At 44.7% G+C, this 16255-nt stretch overlaps 2 protein-coding genes across 6 annotated transcripts in view; both read left to right on the forward strand.

The window, feature by feature from the left end:
- The window catches only part of LOC129470180 (nucleosome-remodeling factor subunit BPTF-like), a 36104-nt gene extending 24908 nt beyond the window's left edge, over positions 1-11196 (forward strand). The window contains exons 2-4 of one of the 5 annotated variants that reach the window (XR_010118225.1): positions 7293-7402; positions 10341-10440; positions 11110-11196. Coding sequence is in view for 3 of the 5 variants with exons in the window: in XM_055257698.2 (XP_055113673.1) it covers positions 7293-7477 (185 nt within the window). In the remaining 2 variants the exon portion in view is untranslated. The other 4 variants (XR_010118226.1, XM_063629300.1, XM_063629301.1 and 1 more) reach the window with 4 other exon arrangements.
- The window catches only part of LOC129470167 (leucine-rich repeat-containing protein 37A2-like), a 51217-nt gene continuing 45425 nt past the window's right edge, over positions 10464-16255 (forward strand). Inside the window, exons 1-3 of the mRNA XM_063629274.1 lie at positions 10464-11204; positions 11343-13354; positions 15409-15480. Of these exons, the coding sequence (XP_063485344.1) occupies positions 10773-11204; positions 11343-13354; positions 15409-15480 (2516 nt within the window). The 5' untranslated portion in view covers positions 10464-10772. The remainder of the gene's footprint in view (positions 11205-11342; positions 13355-15408; positions 15481-16255) is intronic.

A 16255-nucleotide genomic window follows, 5' to 3' on the forward strand; every position in this document is an offset into this window, starting at 1 on the left:
AGATTTTGAGAATTTCACAGCATAAAGCTCATCGCTGATGCAGTGATGGAGGAAATGTTCTACAAGTTAATAGATGAATGAGAAGAAAGAGCATTCATATTAGATTTATTTACTTACTGAACTCAGAGCCTTGGATTACTACTTGACCCCCACTGTTATCTAGTTTAAGGGTCCTTTTCTTTTTCTTTTTTGTTTTTTTGAGACGGAGTTTCACTCTTGTTCCCCAGGCTGGAGTGCAATGGCCCGGTCTCCACTCACTGCAATCTCCACCTCCCAGATTCTCCTGTCTCAGCCTCCCAAGTAGCTGGGATTACAAGTACCCACCACCACGCCCGGCTAGTTTTTGTATTTTTAATAGAGACAGGGTTTCACCATATTGGTCAGGCTGGTCTCGAACTCCCGACCTGAGGCAGTCTGCCCACCTCAGCCTCCCAAAGTGCTGGGATTACAGGCATGAGCCACTGCTCCTGGCCTTAAGTGTTCTTTTCTACTTTAGCACATACGCCTAGTTCCTGTGTTTTTTGCTTTTTATAAATACAGAAAAGAGAATAATGTTTTAAAATCAAGGAAAGGCCTAAGGCACCTGTGAGGGTTTTTTGTTTTTGTTTTTGTTTCAGTGAAATGAAGGGAAATGGTTGCCAGCAAGAACTATGGCAAGGTTATCCAAGGCGACAACTGTCTGTACCACCCAGGGGCTCAGAGTCCTTCTGAAGTTTCCTAGATGTCCCGAAAGGCTTCACTGTGACTCATGATACAGGCTGGTCTCCGCGGTAGCACTCAACATTTAAAAATTAGCCTTCATTGCCGGGTGTGGTGGCTCACGCCTGTAATCCCCGCACTTTGGGAGGCTGAGGTGGGCGGATCCTGATGTCAGGAGATAGAGATCATCCTGGCTAACACGGTGAAACCCCGTCTCTACTAAAAATACAAAAAATTAGCCGGCAGTGGTCGGGGGCACCTGTAGTCCCAGCTACTCAGGAGGCTGAGGCAGGAGAATGGCATGAACCCGGGAGGCAGAGCTTGCAGTGAGCCAAGATCCTGCAACTGCACTCCAGCCTGGGCAACAGAGGGAGACTCCGTCTCAAAAAAAAAAAAAAAAAAAAATTAGTCTTCATTTCTCCTTCCCGACAAGCGTTTCTCTTTCTCTTCAGTGGGAAAAAGTAATTTCATTTTTTACTTGCTCGTTTTATTCATTCACTCAATCAACAGATCATCTATCCTGTATTATATGCCAAGAACTGTGCTTGGTTCTGGGAATGAAAAAAGAATAAGTTATGTTTTCCTCTGGCACTTATGGAGCTTATAAACCAGTGACAGAGGAAGGTGCATAAACAAATCAACAAAGAATTAACTTTACTATTAATTCTTGTTAATTTCTAATACAATAAATTTGACTTTATTTGTATCATTTGAGTTTCATGAATATAATCATATACTACACTTACAAAATGAAATAGACATATAAGAAAGAACTGGTAATATAAGAAATTCACAGAAATGTGTAAAATATTTCAAGAATTAACACTCGGTAGATATTTGCGTTCCCAAAGAAGCTTATAAATGCAGATGAACCTCTAGTTGTTTTAGTTGCTTGTAAAATGTATAGAAGTATGTGTATTTCCTCTTTAAACGGGGGTTAGTAACTTGGGGTGGGGGATGGGTGGGTTCCTCTTATCTATTCTTCAGGTCATGTTCTTAAGAAGGAGCTACTGAATGGGAAGACTGAAACAATTTCTTTTCTTTGCACAGTTGGTATTGATAAATCTCAGGTGTATCCAAAATAAAATCTCTGGCAGGCTGTGATATTTATGGGTCTATCTGTTGTGACTTTAGGTTCCTCTTGGCACCAGACATAAGGCAGTTCCACATCAGGCCCTTGCCTGAAACAGGTCCTGATGCCAAGAACTGGTGAATTACTACTTTGGTTTCAATGGATGGTCAGAAAGGATCATCAGGATAAAGTTTGTAGATTTTCTCTCACTAACCACGCTCTCCTTTCAACATTGAAATTCCAGACTTTAGACAGAAGTATTGAACTGGGTTATAGGGAGGGGATGTGAGAGGCCTCCTGCCATTGAGGATAAGTGGACGTGTCTGAATTGGCCTGCTACCTAAAATTAATAATCTCAATCACTTGGATTGTGGTGTCCATAATTTTTTCCACTGTTTGTGTGGCATAGAATAAAAAAATGGGCCGGGCGCGGTGGCTCACGCTTGTAATCCCAGCACTTTGGGAGGCTGAGGCGGGCGGATCACGAGGTCAGGAGATCGAGACCACAGTGAAACCCCATCTCTACTAAAAAATACAAAAAATTAGCCGGGCGTGGTGGCGGGCGCCTGTAGTCCCAGCTACTCGGAGAGGCTGAGGCAGGAGAATGGTGTGAACCCGGGAGGCGGAGCTTGCAGTGAGCCGAGATTGCGCCACTGCACTCCAGCCTGGGCGACAGAGCGAGACTCCGTCTCAAAAAAAAAAAAAAAAACGGTTGTATCTAGTAATTCATTTGCAAATCTTACTTGATTTTGAAGCCATAGAACACCTCAACTGTCCGGGCATGGTGGCTCACGCCTGTAATCCCAGCACTTTGGGAGGTCCAGGTGGATGGATCACAAGGTCAGGAGTTCGAGACCAGCCTGGCCAATATGGTGAAATTCCGTCTCTACTAAAAAAAAATACAAAAAAAACAAAAACAACAACAAAAAAACACCTCAACTGTTAGCTTGAATGACTGGAATTTAGTTTTTATTTCTCAGAACAAAACAGTTTGAAGCCTAATTAACATCCTCGGAAGGAACTTACACTAAAACTCCTAACAGCCTCTGTTTACTGACCTTGAAGAAAGGGAAAATGAAGAGACCATGGTGCCACTTCCAAAGCAAAGCCTGAAGTTCTGTGCTTTAGCAGTGGTGTTGCCATCCTATGATTGCAGGAGTCTGGCCTTGGCTTGGTGGAGGAGCCTGTGGATAAGGTGGAGGAAGGTCTGTTTTCATTGGGGGTGGAGGAAGGTAAGGAGTTGAAATGGGAAGGATCTCCTTTTTTTTGCCGTCTAAAACTCGTCTTTTCAGACACATATCAAGCCCTTCCCTCTCTGAGCTACTGAAGTCCTGGGCAGGATTTCAGTATATGTCTTACAATATAGACTTTTACCTTAGGCAATACCTGACAGAGCCTTTAAATAAATAAATAAATAAATTGATTTATTAATTTAGTTAATAAATTAATTGATTTATTAATTTAGTTAATAAATTAATTGATTTATTAATTTAGTTAATAAATTAATTGATTTATTAATTTAGTTAATAAATTAATTGATTTATTAATTTAGTTAATAAATTAATTGATTTATTAATTTATTTTGAGACAGAGTCTTGCTCTGTCACCAGGCTGGAGTGCAGTGGCGTGATCTTGGCTCACTGCAATCTCCCCCTCCCGGGTTCAAGCCATTCTCCTGCCTCAGCCTCCCGAGTAGCTGGGATTACAGGCGCCCACCACCACGCCCAGCTAATTTTTGTATTTTTAGTAGAGACGGGGTTTCACCATGTTGGCCAGGATGGTCTTGATCTCCTGACCTCGTGATCTGCCTGCCTCGGCCTCCCAAAGTGCTGGGATTACAGGTGTGAGCCATCCCGCCCGGCCAGAACCTTTAAATGTAAAATTGTACAGTGTACTTCCTGCCAAGAAGCTTAGGAGGAAGAAGGAAGTAATGTTTTTCCAGTTTTCGGTTAAGAACTTGCTTTGTATTAAAATAGTCCTTCAAATATGTATCTCTTATAGCCTTCAGTTATCCCAACAAAATTATCTAAAGATTTATCTATGTATTATTATTATTTTTTAGAGACAGGGTCTTGCTCTGTTGCCCAGGCTAGAGTGCAGTAGCATGATCATAGCTCACTGTAACCTCAAACTGCTGGGCTCAAGGGATCCTCCCACCTCAGCCTCCTGAGTAGCCAGGACTACAGGCATGCACCACCACATGTGGCCACCATGCCTGGCTAATCTTTGTATTTTTAGTAGAGATGGGGTTTCACTGTGTTGGTCAGGCCGGTCTCAAACTCCTGACCTCGTGATTCACCTGCCTCGGCATCCAAAAGTGCTGGGATTACAGGCATGAGCAACTGCACCCGGCCCATTCAGCCTTTTTTTACTCATAGAAGGGCTTCAGTGGAAAAAGAGTCTACTATAGATACCTAGAAAGGGTACTCAATTGATACTGACATTGAGATTTTTTTCTAGTATTCATGGCCCTCAGGCTCAGGGTTTGAAGTCAGAGGCAGGGCTATAGGCTAATGGAGGGGAGTAGGCTTTCATGGATGATGCCCAGGGAGGAGCCAGATCATCTGTACCAAACCTTTTTTGTTTTTTTGAGACAGTCTCGCTCTGTCGCCCAGGCTGGAGTGCACTGATGTGATCTTGGCTCACTGCAACCTCCACCTCCCAGGTTCAAGCAGTTCACCTGCCTCCTGCCCACCACCACACTCAGCCAATTTTTAATTTTTAAAAAATTTTTTAGTAGAGACAGGGTTTCACCATGTTGCTCAGGCTGGTCTCAAACTCCTGACCTCAAGTGATCTGCCCATCTTGGCCTCTCAAAGTACTAGGATTACAGATGTGAGCCACTGTGCCCGGCCTCATTTTGAAAATAGTCTCACTCTGTCACCCAGGCTGGAGTGCAGTGGAATGATCGCGGCTCACTGCAACCTCCGCTTCCTGGTTCAAGCTGTTCTTGTGCCTCAGACTCCCAGGTAGCTAGCTGGGATTACAGGTATGTGCCACCACACTCGACTGATTTTTGTATTTTTAAGAGAGATGGGGTTTCACCACGTTGGCTAGGCTGTTCTTGAACTCCTGGCCTCAACCTGCCTTGGCCTCCTAAAGTGCTGGGATTACAGGCATGGGCCACTGTGTACAGCCAACAAAACTTTTTTTCGGTGAGTGATTCCAGCCCTTGATGCATAGGAGGGTGGGGTCCGTAGGAGTGTAGCCTTAACTGAAGAATTTGAAATCTCTGGGTGATGTGAGATATGTGCCAGGTTCTTGGCTTGTGTCTCCCTCTAGTACTTAAGGAACTTCCCAACTAGATGGAGGCAGTAAAAATGGGCCCTGCCAGGATGTACCTGTAACAGAGACATTCAACCCTACCCTTGTGCTGTCTGCCTTTCATCACGAAGATTATGAGCTAAGATTCGTGGATGCATTTTTATTTTTTAACCAACATGTAGCAATTATCACTCAGATAAGCATGTTAAATCCATTTGTTTTGGTTAGATTTAAGACCATTGTCATTCCTATGAAAAGGAAGTTAGCCCAGATTGCTATTCAGAAGGCTTTGTCAGATGCATTCCAGAAACTGTTGATTGTGGTTCTAGGTAAAACTTTCTTAATCGTCGTTGAAGTACTTCAGTTTCAATGAGCAAATAAACTCATTTTGAAAAGCTAATTGGATAAAAATATCGATATCTAAAACACTCCCTAGTATGCTGCCATTTGCTAAATTCTTTCACAGCGACAGGCTCAAATTTGTTCTTTGTGACATTTGTAGAAAAAATGACAGCATATACTGTCCTTAGTTTATAGATATAAAAGGACTTGCCTCAGGTCACACAGAAAATGTTTCAGGCAGGTCTTCTTTAATTGCATGCCTATCATACAAAATAGTGATTATAAGCCCTGGACACATGGATTTGAGTCCTAACTCTGTCTCTTAGATTTTTGTATGCAGTTTTAGTCTTATAGCCAGAGAGATTTGATGATATTTAATATCTCTAAGCTGCAATCTTTATCTGCAAACTGGGGTTAGTAATCCCATCAACCTTATGGTGGATATCGTAAGAAAAAATGAGATGACAAGTGTAAAAACTCAGAACTATACTTACAAGGTAAGCAGACAAAATATGCTATTGTTGTCGTTGTTTTCTCTCTGAATAAATAAACTCTCTGCTGAAGAATTTATTAGATTATGTTTCTCGAATTGAGAATTCAGTTCCAGCTCTCATTTCTGGCACTGACATATTGGCCAAATATGATTCTTATACAATAATCAGCTGCTTTGCTGTGAGCCTTGGAAGTGGTCATCCTATTGAATGGCATTGCTTGTATTCCCTGTTCAGTTCTACAGTGGCGCAAATGTCATAGCCTGTGCCCAAAGGAAACCTGGTGTTTAGCAAAGAGTCCCTGAACAGAGTTGCCCTTCTGCTTCACAGCCCTGAAGGCTTAGAGACTGAGAGATTCTAATTAAGTTACTACAGACCTTTATTTGCTTGTAAGAGGTGGCCCTGATTGCTCTCAGCTTTCCAACCTGGGCACCCCTTCTAGTGAAAGTCTTACTTCCTTGGTCATCAACTGTCAAGTCTGAGTAACGACATTTAATAACCAAGCTAAATGTGTGGGTTGTCTACCCCTCCCTAGTATGCAAGGGTATCCCTTGCACACACTCAAAACTTCTTGGACCAAAAGCCTTATAGCTGTAGTTTGCCTTGAAGGAAATTGTATTGTCTATAGAGTATGTGGGCCATTTTCTGCCCATAAAATGTTCAAATGTTTTCTCTCTCTAAAGCTTTGTTCATTGTATCTGGTGGAATTTTGGTTCTCAGGGAGTAGACACCTAGCCGTGCTTCTAATGTGAAGTGTCTGCTAGCCCAGTGGTCTCTATTTTGGATTCGAACTTACTTCGACCCCCCACCTGGTGCCTTACTATTTAATCATATTATGACTGAACATTTTTATTTCCACATTTTTTATTTCTTATGTTATTATTCCTTAGTTCCTATCTGTAAGATCATAAAGTCCTTGGAACCAAACACAGTTGACATTTCATACATATGTTAAAAACTGAGCTGTGAAACCAGACATGATGACTCACGCTTGAAATCTCAGCACTTTGGGAGGCCAAGACAGAAGGATCACTTCAAGCCAGGAGTTCGAGACCAGCCTGGAAAACAAAGCGGGACCATGTCTCTAAAAAAGAGAATTAGCTGGGCACAGTGGTGTAGTGCCTGCTACTCTGGAGGCTGAAGCAGGAGGATGACTTGAGCCCAGGAATTCCAGGCTACAGTGAGCTATGATAGTGCCACTGTACTCCGGCCTGGGTGACAGAGTGAGACTCTGTCTCAAAAAAAAAGAAAAAAGAAAACAAAAATGGAAGTATATGATGAGGAGATGAGGAAACTTCCAGGAAAATGCTTATTTTCTGCTTTTAGAAACCAAAAGAATGTCTCATTGTGGGTTGCTACCATTATATGCAGGAAGTTTTAGAATGAAAAAGATTCTGAATTGATCCTTGCTAACTTTATTTCAGAAAGTGGTAAAATAGCTGTGGAGTACAGACCCTGTGAAGAGATTGTAGATGTCAGATGGGAAGAAGAACTACACGGTTTAATTCAAGTATGTGGAGATAAAAACTCAAAGGTAACAGGGCCGGGTGCGGTGGCTCACACTTGTAATGCCAGTGCTTTGGGAGGCCGAGGTGGGTGGATCACCTGAGGTCAGGAGTTCAAGATCAGACTGACCAACATGGAGAAATGGTGGCGTATGCCTGTAATCCCAGCTACTCAGGAGGCTGAGGCAGGAGAATCGCTTGAACCCGGGAGGCGGAGGTTCCAGTGAGCCAAGATCACACCATTGCACTCCAGCCTGGGCAACGAGAGTGAAACTCCACCGCAAAAAACAAACAGGCCGGGCGCTGTGGCTCACACCTGTAATCCCAGCACTTTAGGAGGCCGAGGTGGGCGGATCATGAGGTCAGGAGTTCAAGACCAGCCTGGCCAATATGGTGAAACCCCGTCTCTATTAAAAATACAAAAATTAGCTGGGTGTGGTGGCAGGCACCTGTAATCCCAGCTACTTGGGAAGCTGAGGCATGAAAACCGCTTGAACCCAGGAGGCGGAGGTTGCAGTGAGCCGAGATCATGCCACTGCATTCCAGCCTGGATGACAGAGCAAGACACTCTCTAGAGGAAAAAAAAGAAAAAAAGAAAAACAACTCAAGGGTCGGATAACATAGCCAATGTAACCATAATTCAAAACAAGCAGCAGAATTTGGAGGATAATTTGTTTCATTCTCAGGAAAATGTGAAACTGAAACTGCTTTTTGAGTGCAAGGTATTTCTGGGGCTTTTCCTAAAGTCTTGACCCTTGGCTCTGACCCCTTATTTGAAGTTTGGAGAGCAGAACTGAGGACTGGATTACTACAGTTGTGGACACAGGAGAGGGGTTAGTCTCCCCCCGCTCTAGGAGTAAGGGATGCTGGGCTGCTTGAACACAGGCCTTTTTAGAACTCCCTTCAAACAGGATCCCAGAGATGTGGGGAGAAGGTAACTGGCCTTAAGAATGATGGCACCACAGCTTTCAAAAACTATAATGCCTTTCAAATATGGCTTGTTACGTGGATCTCAATATCTCCCATGTATCTTGGGTGGAATATTTTGCTGAAGATTTTTCTGTCAATCATTTACAATCATGTGCTACAAAATGAGGTTTGGGTCAACAATAGACCGCATATATGATGGTGGTTCCCTAAGAGTATAATGGAGCTATCCCTATATAGGTATACCATTTTTATCTTTTTTTTTTTTTTTTTTGAGATGGAGCCTCACTCTGTTGCCCAGGCTGGAGTGCAGTGGTGCAATCTCAGCTCACTGCCACCTCCACCTCCCGGGTTCAAGTGATTCTCCTTCCTCAGCCTCCTGAGTAGCTGGGATTATAGGCACGCACCACCACACTCAGCTAATTTTCGTATTTTTAGTAGAGACTGGTCTTTGCCATGTTGGCCAGGCTGGTCTCAAACTCCTGACCTCAGGTGATCTACCTACCTCGGCGTCCCAAAGTGCTGGGATTACAGGCATGAGCCACTGCACCCGGGCCCCATTTTTATCTTTTACACAGTATTTTAACTATATATTTTCCATGTTTACATACACAAATACCTGCCATTGTGTGACAGCTGCCTTTAGTATTCAGTACAGTAACATACAGTACAGGTTTGTAGCCTAGGAGTCCTAGGCCATACCGTGTATCCTAGGTGTGCTGTAGGCTACACCACCTAGGTTTGTGGAAGTATACGCTATGATGTTAGCACAATGGTGAAATCACCTGATGACACATTTCTCAAGCTCCTCACATGGCGAGAAATGCATGACTGCACATGAAAGCTCTTAAATAGGGATTAAGTTTCTAAATTAATCTCAAAACAGTCATTATTTACCATTTATGGAATTTTTTTTTTAAAGAGCAAAAGTATCATTTCAGTGGGAACTTAACTTGGGGCTACAGTGTTTTATTTAACTTTTACCCCAAAGTTGCAAAGTGTTTTGAAATTTTTCCCTGTAAAATAATTATTTTAATTCAATTTAAATTAAATCCACCAAGGAAACTTCAAGCTTTAAGAAGTCTAGCTTCCTGTGAAATGTGAGGGGAAGTCAGCACTCATTTCAGAAATCTGATTATAACAGTGGATCCATCCCTAAATGAGGTGAATCTTGGAATCTCTTCAATTTTATTTTATTTTTTTGAGATGGAGTTTCTCTCTTGTTGCCCAGGCTGGAGTGTAATGTTGCGATCTCAGCTCACTGCAACCTCTGCCTCCCAGGTTCAAGCGATTCTCCTGCTTTGGCCTCCTGAGTAGCTGGGATTACAGGTATGCACCACCACACCTGGCTAATTTTGTATTTTTAGTAGAGACGGAGTTTCACCATGTTGCTCAGGCTAGTCTCGAACTTCTGACCTCAGTGATCCCCCCACCTCGGCCTCCCAAAGTGCTGGGATTATGGGTGTGAGCCGCCACACCCGGCCCCCCTTCAATTTTAAAGCCATCACTATGCACCCGATGCCTGTGCTAGGCACTGGAATAAGATGAAGCACCTTCTTGGAGTTTACATGCTGGTAGTTATGCCAGACAGTAATAAAATAGGTAAGAATGGCTGTGGGGGAAGTCAGCTGGGTTCTAGTTACAGTCGCATTTCAGGAAATTATTTAACATGCTGACTTTAACAACCTAAGCCTCTTCTCCATGTGTGCACACAGGGTAGATCTCTGAAGGGTGGCGCTGTAACTTCTAGGGTAATGGCTGTGTTGAGTCAAGGCAGGATGACAGTTCAGCCTCCTCCCAGCCTAGTGCAAAGGGCTCTTCACTCGGATTAAAACCTTCTCTCCCAGACCGAATTGCCAACTCCCAACACCCGTCCTACAGAAAATTTGGAGTCCTTGCTTATTCCCTGGCAGCCCCTACCTAATAGGGTGGTGAATTAATTATCAAACATGGAACAGTTTAGCGAAAATGGCAACACTTTGGAATAAATGACTGTAATGTGCATCCTGCCTGCCAACCTAACTGGCGCCCATTTTGCAGGTCAGTTGCTCTCCCTGGAAGGAAGAGTATTCTCGGATTTCACCTTGAAGGAGGAAGGCTGCCGGAACTGGACTAGCACTTCTGAATATCCTGAGGCGAGGTCCCGTGACTTCCTTGGGAAGCTCTGCCGCGCCCCCACCCCACCCTACCCCACCCTACCGCACCCTACCCCACCACAGCAGGCACTGGGGTCCTGGGACCACCAGGGTCTGAGGCCCAAATCCTTCCTCACTAAGGGGAGGGGAGGGGTGTTCCGGCAGGGCGGGGTGGGAAGGCGGGATCCCGCTTGGGCAGGATTGTGACATAAGAGTGCCCTGGTGACATGGAGCAGATCTGGATCCAAGCCTAATAAAGGTGGCATAAATAAAGGTGTCATAAAGACAGGGCGGGGCTCACACTTGTAAGGGGCACGAGCGTCTCCGGGCTGCCAGAATGGCTCCCACTCAGTGTGTAGCACTAGTGTGTGTCATGTCCCGGCTGCGTGTCTGGGGCCCATGGCCCCTCCTTATGTGGCAACTATTGTGGCCACTAGTCAAGGAGGCTCAGCCTCTGGAGTGGGTCAAGGACCCGCTCCAGCTGACCTCTAACCCCCTGGGGCCTCCTGAGCCCTCGTCTTCCCACTCCTCCCATCTCCCATGGGAATCTCCCCATGCGCCTACTCTCCCGGCATACCCCGGGGACTTTGATTACCTGGGGCCCTCTGCTTCCTCAGAGATGTCAGCCCCACCCCAGGAATCGACTGAAAATTTGGTTCCATTCCTGGACACAGGTTCAGCTGGAGAGCTGCCCCTGGGGCCAGAGCAGTTCTCGGCTGCACAGCAGGATTTAAACGACAAGCTGACTCCGCAAGAAAGGCTCCCAGAGGTAGGTCCACTGCTAGATGGGGATGAGAGCCAGACCCTAGTTCAGCTTCCTCGCCTCAAAAGTAAGGTTCAAACTGCAGATCTAGATCGGGCTGCACATCATTAGGCAGATGAAATACTTGTTCCGCTAGACAGTAAGGTTTCAAAACTAACCAAATTTATTGTTTCGCCCAAGAACCTGAAGAAAGATCTAGCTCAGCGTTGGAGCCTTGCTGAGACTGTTGGGATTCCACGTCAATTATCCACACCTCGGAGTCAGAAACAGACTTTGCAGGATGAATATTCGAATATGGATACACCATATCCCGGCAGCCTGCCTCCAGAACTCCGGGTGAAGTCAGATGAGCCTCCAGGGCCCTCTGAGGAAGTTGGACCTTCTCAATTCCATCTGGAGCCCGAAACTCAAAATCCAGAGACCCTTGAAGACATCCAGTCCTCTTCAGCCCAGCAAGAAGCCCCAGCACAGCTTCCACAGCTCCCTGAGGAGGAAGAACCTTCTTCAACCCAGCAGGAGGCCCCAGCTCTGCCTCCAGAGTCTTCTATGGAGAGTCTAACTCTACCGAATCATGAGGTGACAGTTCAACCTCCAGGTGAGGATCAAGCTCATTATAACTTGCCCAACATTACGGTTCAACCTGCAGATGTGGAGGTTACCATAACTTTAGAGCCCACCAATGACACAGAATCTTCCCAAGCCCAGCAAGAGGCCCCAATTCAGTTTCCAGAGGAGGTGGAACCTTCTGCAACCCAACAGGAGGCGCCAATTGAGCCTCCAGTTCCTGCTATGGAGCGTGAACTTTCCATCAGTGGGCAGGAGCAGCCAGCTCAGCCTTCTGAGTCTTCTGGGGAGGTCGAATCTTCTCCGACTCAGCAGGAGACCCCAGGTCAGCCTCCAGAACATCATGAAGTCACAGTTTCACCTCCAGGTTACCATCAAACTCGGCATTCAGATTCGCCCAATGTCTCTGTTAAGCCTCCAGACGTGCAGCTCACCATAGCAGCAGAGCCTAGTGCAGAGGTGGGAACTCCTCTAGTCCACCAGGAGGCTACAGCTCAGCTCTCAGGGTCAGGTAATGATGTAGAACCTCCCGCCATCCAGCACAGGGGCCCACCTCTGCCTCCAGAGTCATCGGAAGAGGCTGGATCTTTCACAATTCAACCTATTAATAATGAGAACCTCTCTCCAACCCAGCAGGAGGCTGCAGGTGAGCATCCACAGACCGCTGAGGAGGGTGAGTCTTTCCTAACCCTTCAGGAGGCCCCAGCTCAGACTCCAGAGTTCCCTAATGTAGTTGTAGCTCAACCTCCAGAGCATTCACACCTGACTCAAGCCGCAGTTCAACCTTTAGATCTGGGGTTTACCATCACTCCAGAATCCACGACAGAGGTTGAACTTTCTCCAACCATGAAGGAGACCCCAACTCAGCCTCCTAAGGAAGTTGTACCCCAACTTCGAGTATATCAAGAGGTAACAAATCCAACACCAGGTCAGGATCAAGCTCAGCATCCAGTGTCACCCAGCGTTACAGTTCAACCTTTGGACCTGGGACTTACCATCCCTCCAGAATCCACTACAGAGGTTGGACATTCTACACCCCTGAAGAGGATTATAGTTTCTCCAGAGCACCCTAAGGTGACTCTTCCACATCCAGACCAGGTTCAGACTCAGCAGTCACACGTGACTCAAGCCACAGTTCAACCTCTGGACCTGGAGCTTACCATAACTACAAAACCTCCTACAGAGGTTAAACCATCTCCAACCATGGAGGAGACCTCAACTCAGCCTCCAAACCCAGGGCTTGCCATAACTCCAGAGCCCACTACAGAGATTGGACATTCTACAGCCCTGGAGAAGACTACAGCTCCTCATCCGGATCAGGTTCAGACTCTGCATCAAAAACTGACTAAAGTCACAGGTCCACCTACTGAGCTAGAACCTACTCAGGATTCATTGGTGCAGTCTGAAAGTTACGCCCAAAATAAGGCTTTAACTGCACCAGAGGAACAGAAGGCCTCCACAAGCACCAACATATGTGAGCTCTGTACCTGCGAAAATAAGATGCTGTCATGTATTGATCTCAACCCAGAGCAGAGGCTCCGCCAAGTGCCTGTGCCAGAGCCCAACACCTACAATGGCATCTTCACCATCTTGTAAGAATCACCTTTCCTCAATTGTCCTCTGTGTCCTGCCTGACATGGCAGCCTTTTCCTGGAGGCCTTCCTGGGCCTTCTTTATCTCCCCAAGCCATACGGACAACTGACTTTCTGCTTTCACCTTTGCTTGTCAACTCTCCCTTCTCCTCATTCTCCTTTAATGTTAGGCCCCTTCTCCAGTCTTTTACTTGTACTCTAGTCTTTTACTCGTTTTCGTATCCATTTTTATTTAGCTCCATCACATCATTGCTTAACTGCTGCTCTCCTCCCATTTTCGCTTCACCCTCTTTACACCAGCCTGTCCCTCTCCCGATCTCAGTGATGGTGCTCTAAGTGGTTAAGAGTTGATTCCGGAGCCAGGCTGCCTGGGTTTGAACCCAGGTCTATTTATTAGCTTGGTGACCCAGAGCAAGTTATTCTGCTCTGTGACTCAATTTCCTCACCTTTAAACTGCGGATTATGCTAGTTAGCATTTCATAGGATTGTTGTGAAATTAAGGTGAGTGAATATATGAAACACTTCATCAGTGCCTAGCATATGTAGGAGTGTTGGCTGTTCACATGATTACTCAGTCCTTTAGTTTTGTCCAGAACTCATCTTTATCCCTAGCTTTCTATATGTAGAAGTTGTTTTGTGTCAAACCCAGGGCCAAGTATGCTACTGTCTCCAGAACATGAAAAGGATAGGAGGGAAGAGGCTGGGCGCGGTGGCTCATGCTTGTAATCCCAGCACTTTGGGAGGCTGAGGCGGGCGGATCATGAGGTCAGGAGATCGAGACCATCCTGGCTAACATGGTGAAACCCCGTCTCTACTAAAAATACAAAAAGAAATTAGCCGGGTGTGGTGGCGGGTGCCTGGAGTCCCAGCTAGTCGGGAGGCTGAGGCAGGAGAATGGCGTGAACCCGGGAGGCAGAGCTTGCAGTGAGCCAAGATTGCTGCCACTGCACTCCAGCCTGGGCAACAGAGCAAGACTCCTTCTCAAAAAAAAAAAAAAAAAATGATAGGAGGGAAGAAAGAGAATAGGCATAAAAAAGGAGGTATATATAATTAAGTACTGAAAGATAATGCAGACCATTGGTGCTAGAAGTTGCCAGAATCTGTGATCCTTAAGGTGTGGAGATGCTACATGGGTAAGCTAAAACTTTACTTGGGTCTTAAAGAGTAGCTATAATTTGTTAAATAGAAAAAAAATGGGAGTACAGTCTAGGCAAACGCATGGCTACCGGTATGGTTGGAATTTAGTAAACCAATGTGGCTACAAAGAATTAGGTGAGGGAGCAATGAAGATACGATTCTGTAAAACCTTGATTATCAGCTATAGGAGTTTGAAAGTTACACAGTGAGGTATGGAAAGCCATTGAAAGTTTCCAAGCAAGAGAGATTAAATGATTAAAACAGGAAGATTATTTTATTTTATTTTATTTTTTTGCATTATGTGCAAGTGTGGACATGCAGAGGATTATTTTAGAATCCAATGTAAAGTGCCCAAAAGGAAAAGCTTAATTCAGGGAGACAAAATAGAAAGGTCTAGCAAAATCTAGGAGTGAAGTGTGAAGGGGCCAAATCAGATCAGTTGTAATAGGAGTGGAAAGAAAAAGCCTAGGATGTTTCAACAGAGGGCACTGGGCCAAAGCTTTGGTGTTACCTGGCACAGGGTTTCTTTCTTCTCATTTGTTGATAATGATAAGCTTTTGCCCATATTTCTGTGGAATTATTTACCATTTTGGTACTGATTTGTAGGAGTCTGTTTAGACACATAAGTGCTTTTATATAAAATACTTACATTCAAAGTAATTAACTGGCATCATCTGTGCAAGAGATGGGATGGATAGGAAGTTAAGCTTCCGGGAGATGCCTCATCATTTGTGCCAGTGGCCCCGCATAATTTCTTGATGAATTGTGTAAACTGGGAAGCTGATAGCTCTGGAAATGAGAAAGCAGGTGTTATTTTCTGTTTCTGAATATCCCCAACAAGGTTGCAATGATTCCTTTACTTATCGTGTTCATTGTTTTCCTACCTATTCAAGGATATAAACTGTGTTTCTTCACAGAAATTTCCAAGGAAACTATATTTCTTACATTGATGGAAATGTATGGAAAGCATACAGTTGGACCAAGAAACTGTGAGTATATTCTCTCCAAATATGACAAAAGGCTAACTGCATTGTAAGATCCTTCTTGGTCCAGAATTTTAGGTCGGTACCTCTGAGGAAAGATATTTCTCCTCCATACCCCAAATCAACCACTGTTGATTGCAATCGTATGGTTATTTTAAAATTAAATTTGGTAGGCTCTCTTTAAAATAAGAGGCAATTTAAATTTATTTTTTATCATACAAATAATACATGGTTATATTCCTTTTTGTTCTCTCTCTCTTTTTTTTTTTTTTTTTTTTTTTCAGAGACAGGGTCTTACTTTGTCCTCTGGGCTGCAGTGCAGTGGCACAATCACAGCTCACTGCAGCCTTCACCTCCCAGGCGCAAGTGATCCTCTCACCTCAGCCTCCCAAGTAGCTGGGACCACAGGTGCATGCCACCACGCCTACCTAATTTCATATTTTTTGTAGACACAGGGTCTTCCTATGCTGCTTAGGCTGGTCTTGAACTCCTGGGCTCAAGTGATCCTCCCACCTTGGCCTCTTGAAGTGCTCATATTACAGGCATGAGCCACCACTCGCAGCCCATGATTCTATTTTTAATGTACAAAAATGCAATAACAGATATAACAAAAACCCTCCTTGTGCCCTACTCCCTCATCCGTGAAGTAATCCTACTCTGCATTTAGTATACATGCTTCCAGACTTTTCCCCATTTACCTACATACATATTTACATAAAGCAAAATAGATTTGTTTTGTGGTTTTTAAAATTTTTTCTTTACATAAATGGTAACATCTTGC

Source organism: Symphalangus syndactylus, chromosome 20, assembly GCF_028878055.3.
Source record: "Symphalangus syndactylus isolate Jambi chromosome 20, NHGRI_mSymSyn1-v2.1_pri, whole genome shotgun sequence".
Taxonomy (NCBI): Eukaryota; Metazoa; Chordata; class Mammalia; order Primates; family Hylobatidae; genus Symphalangus; species Symphalangus syndactylus.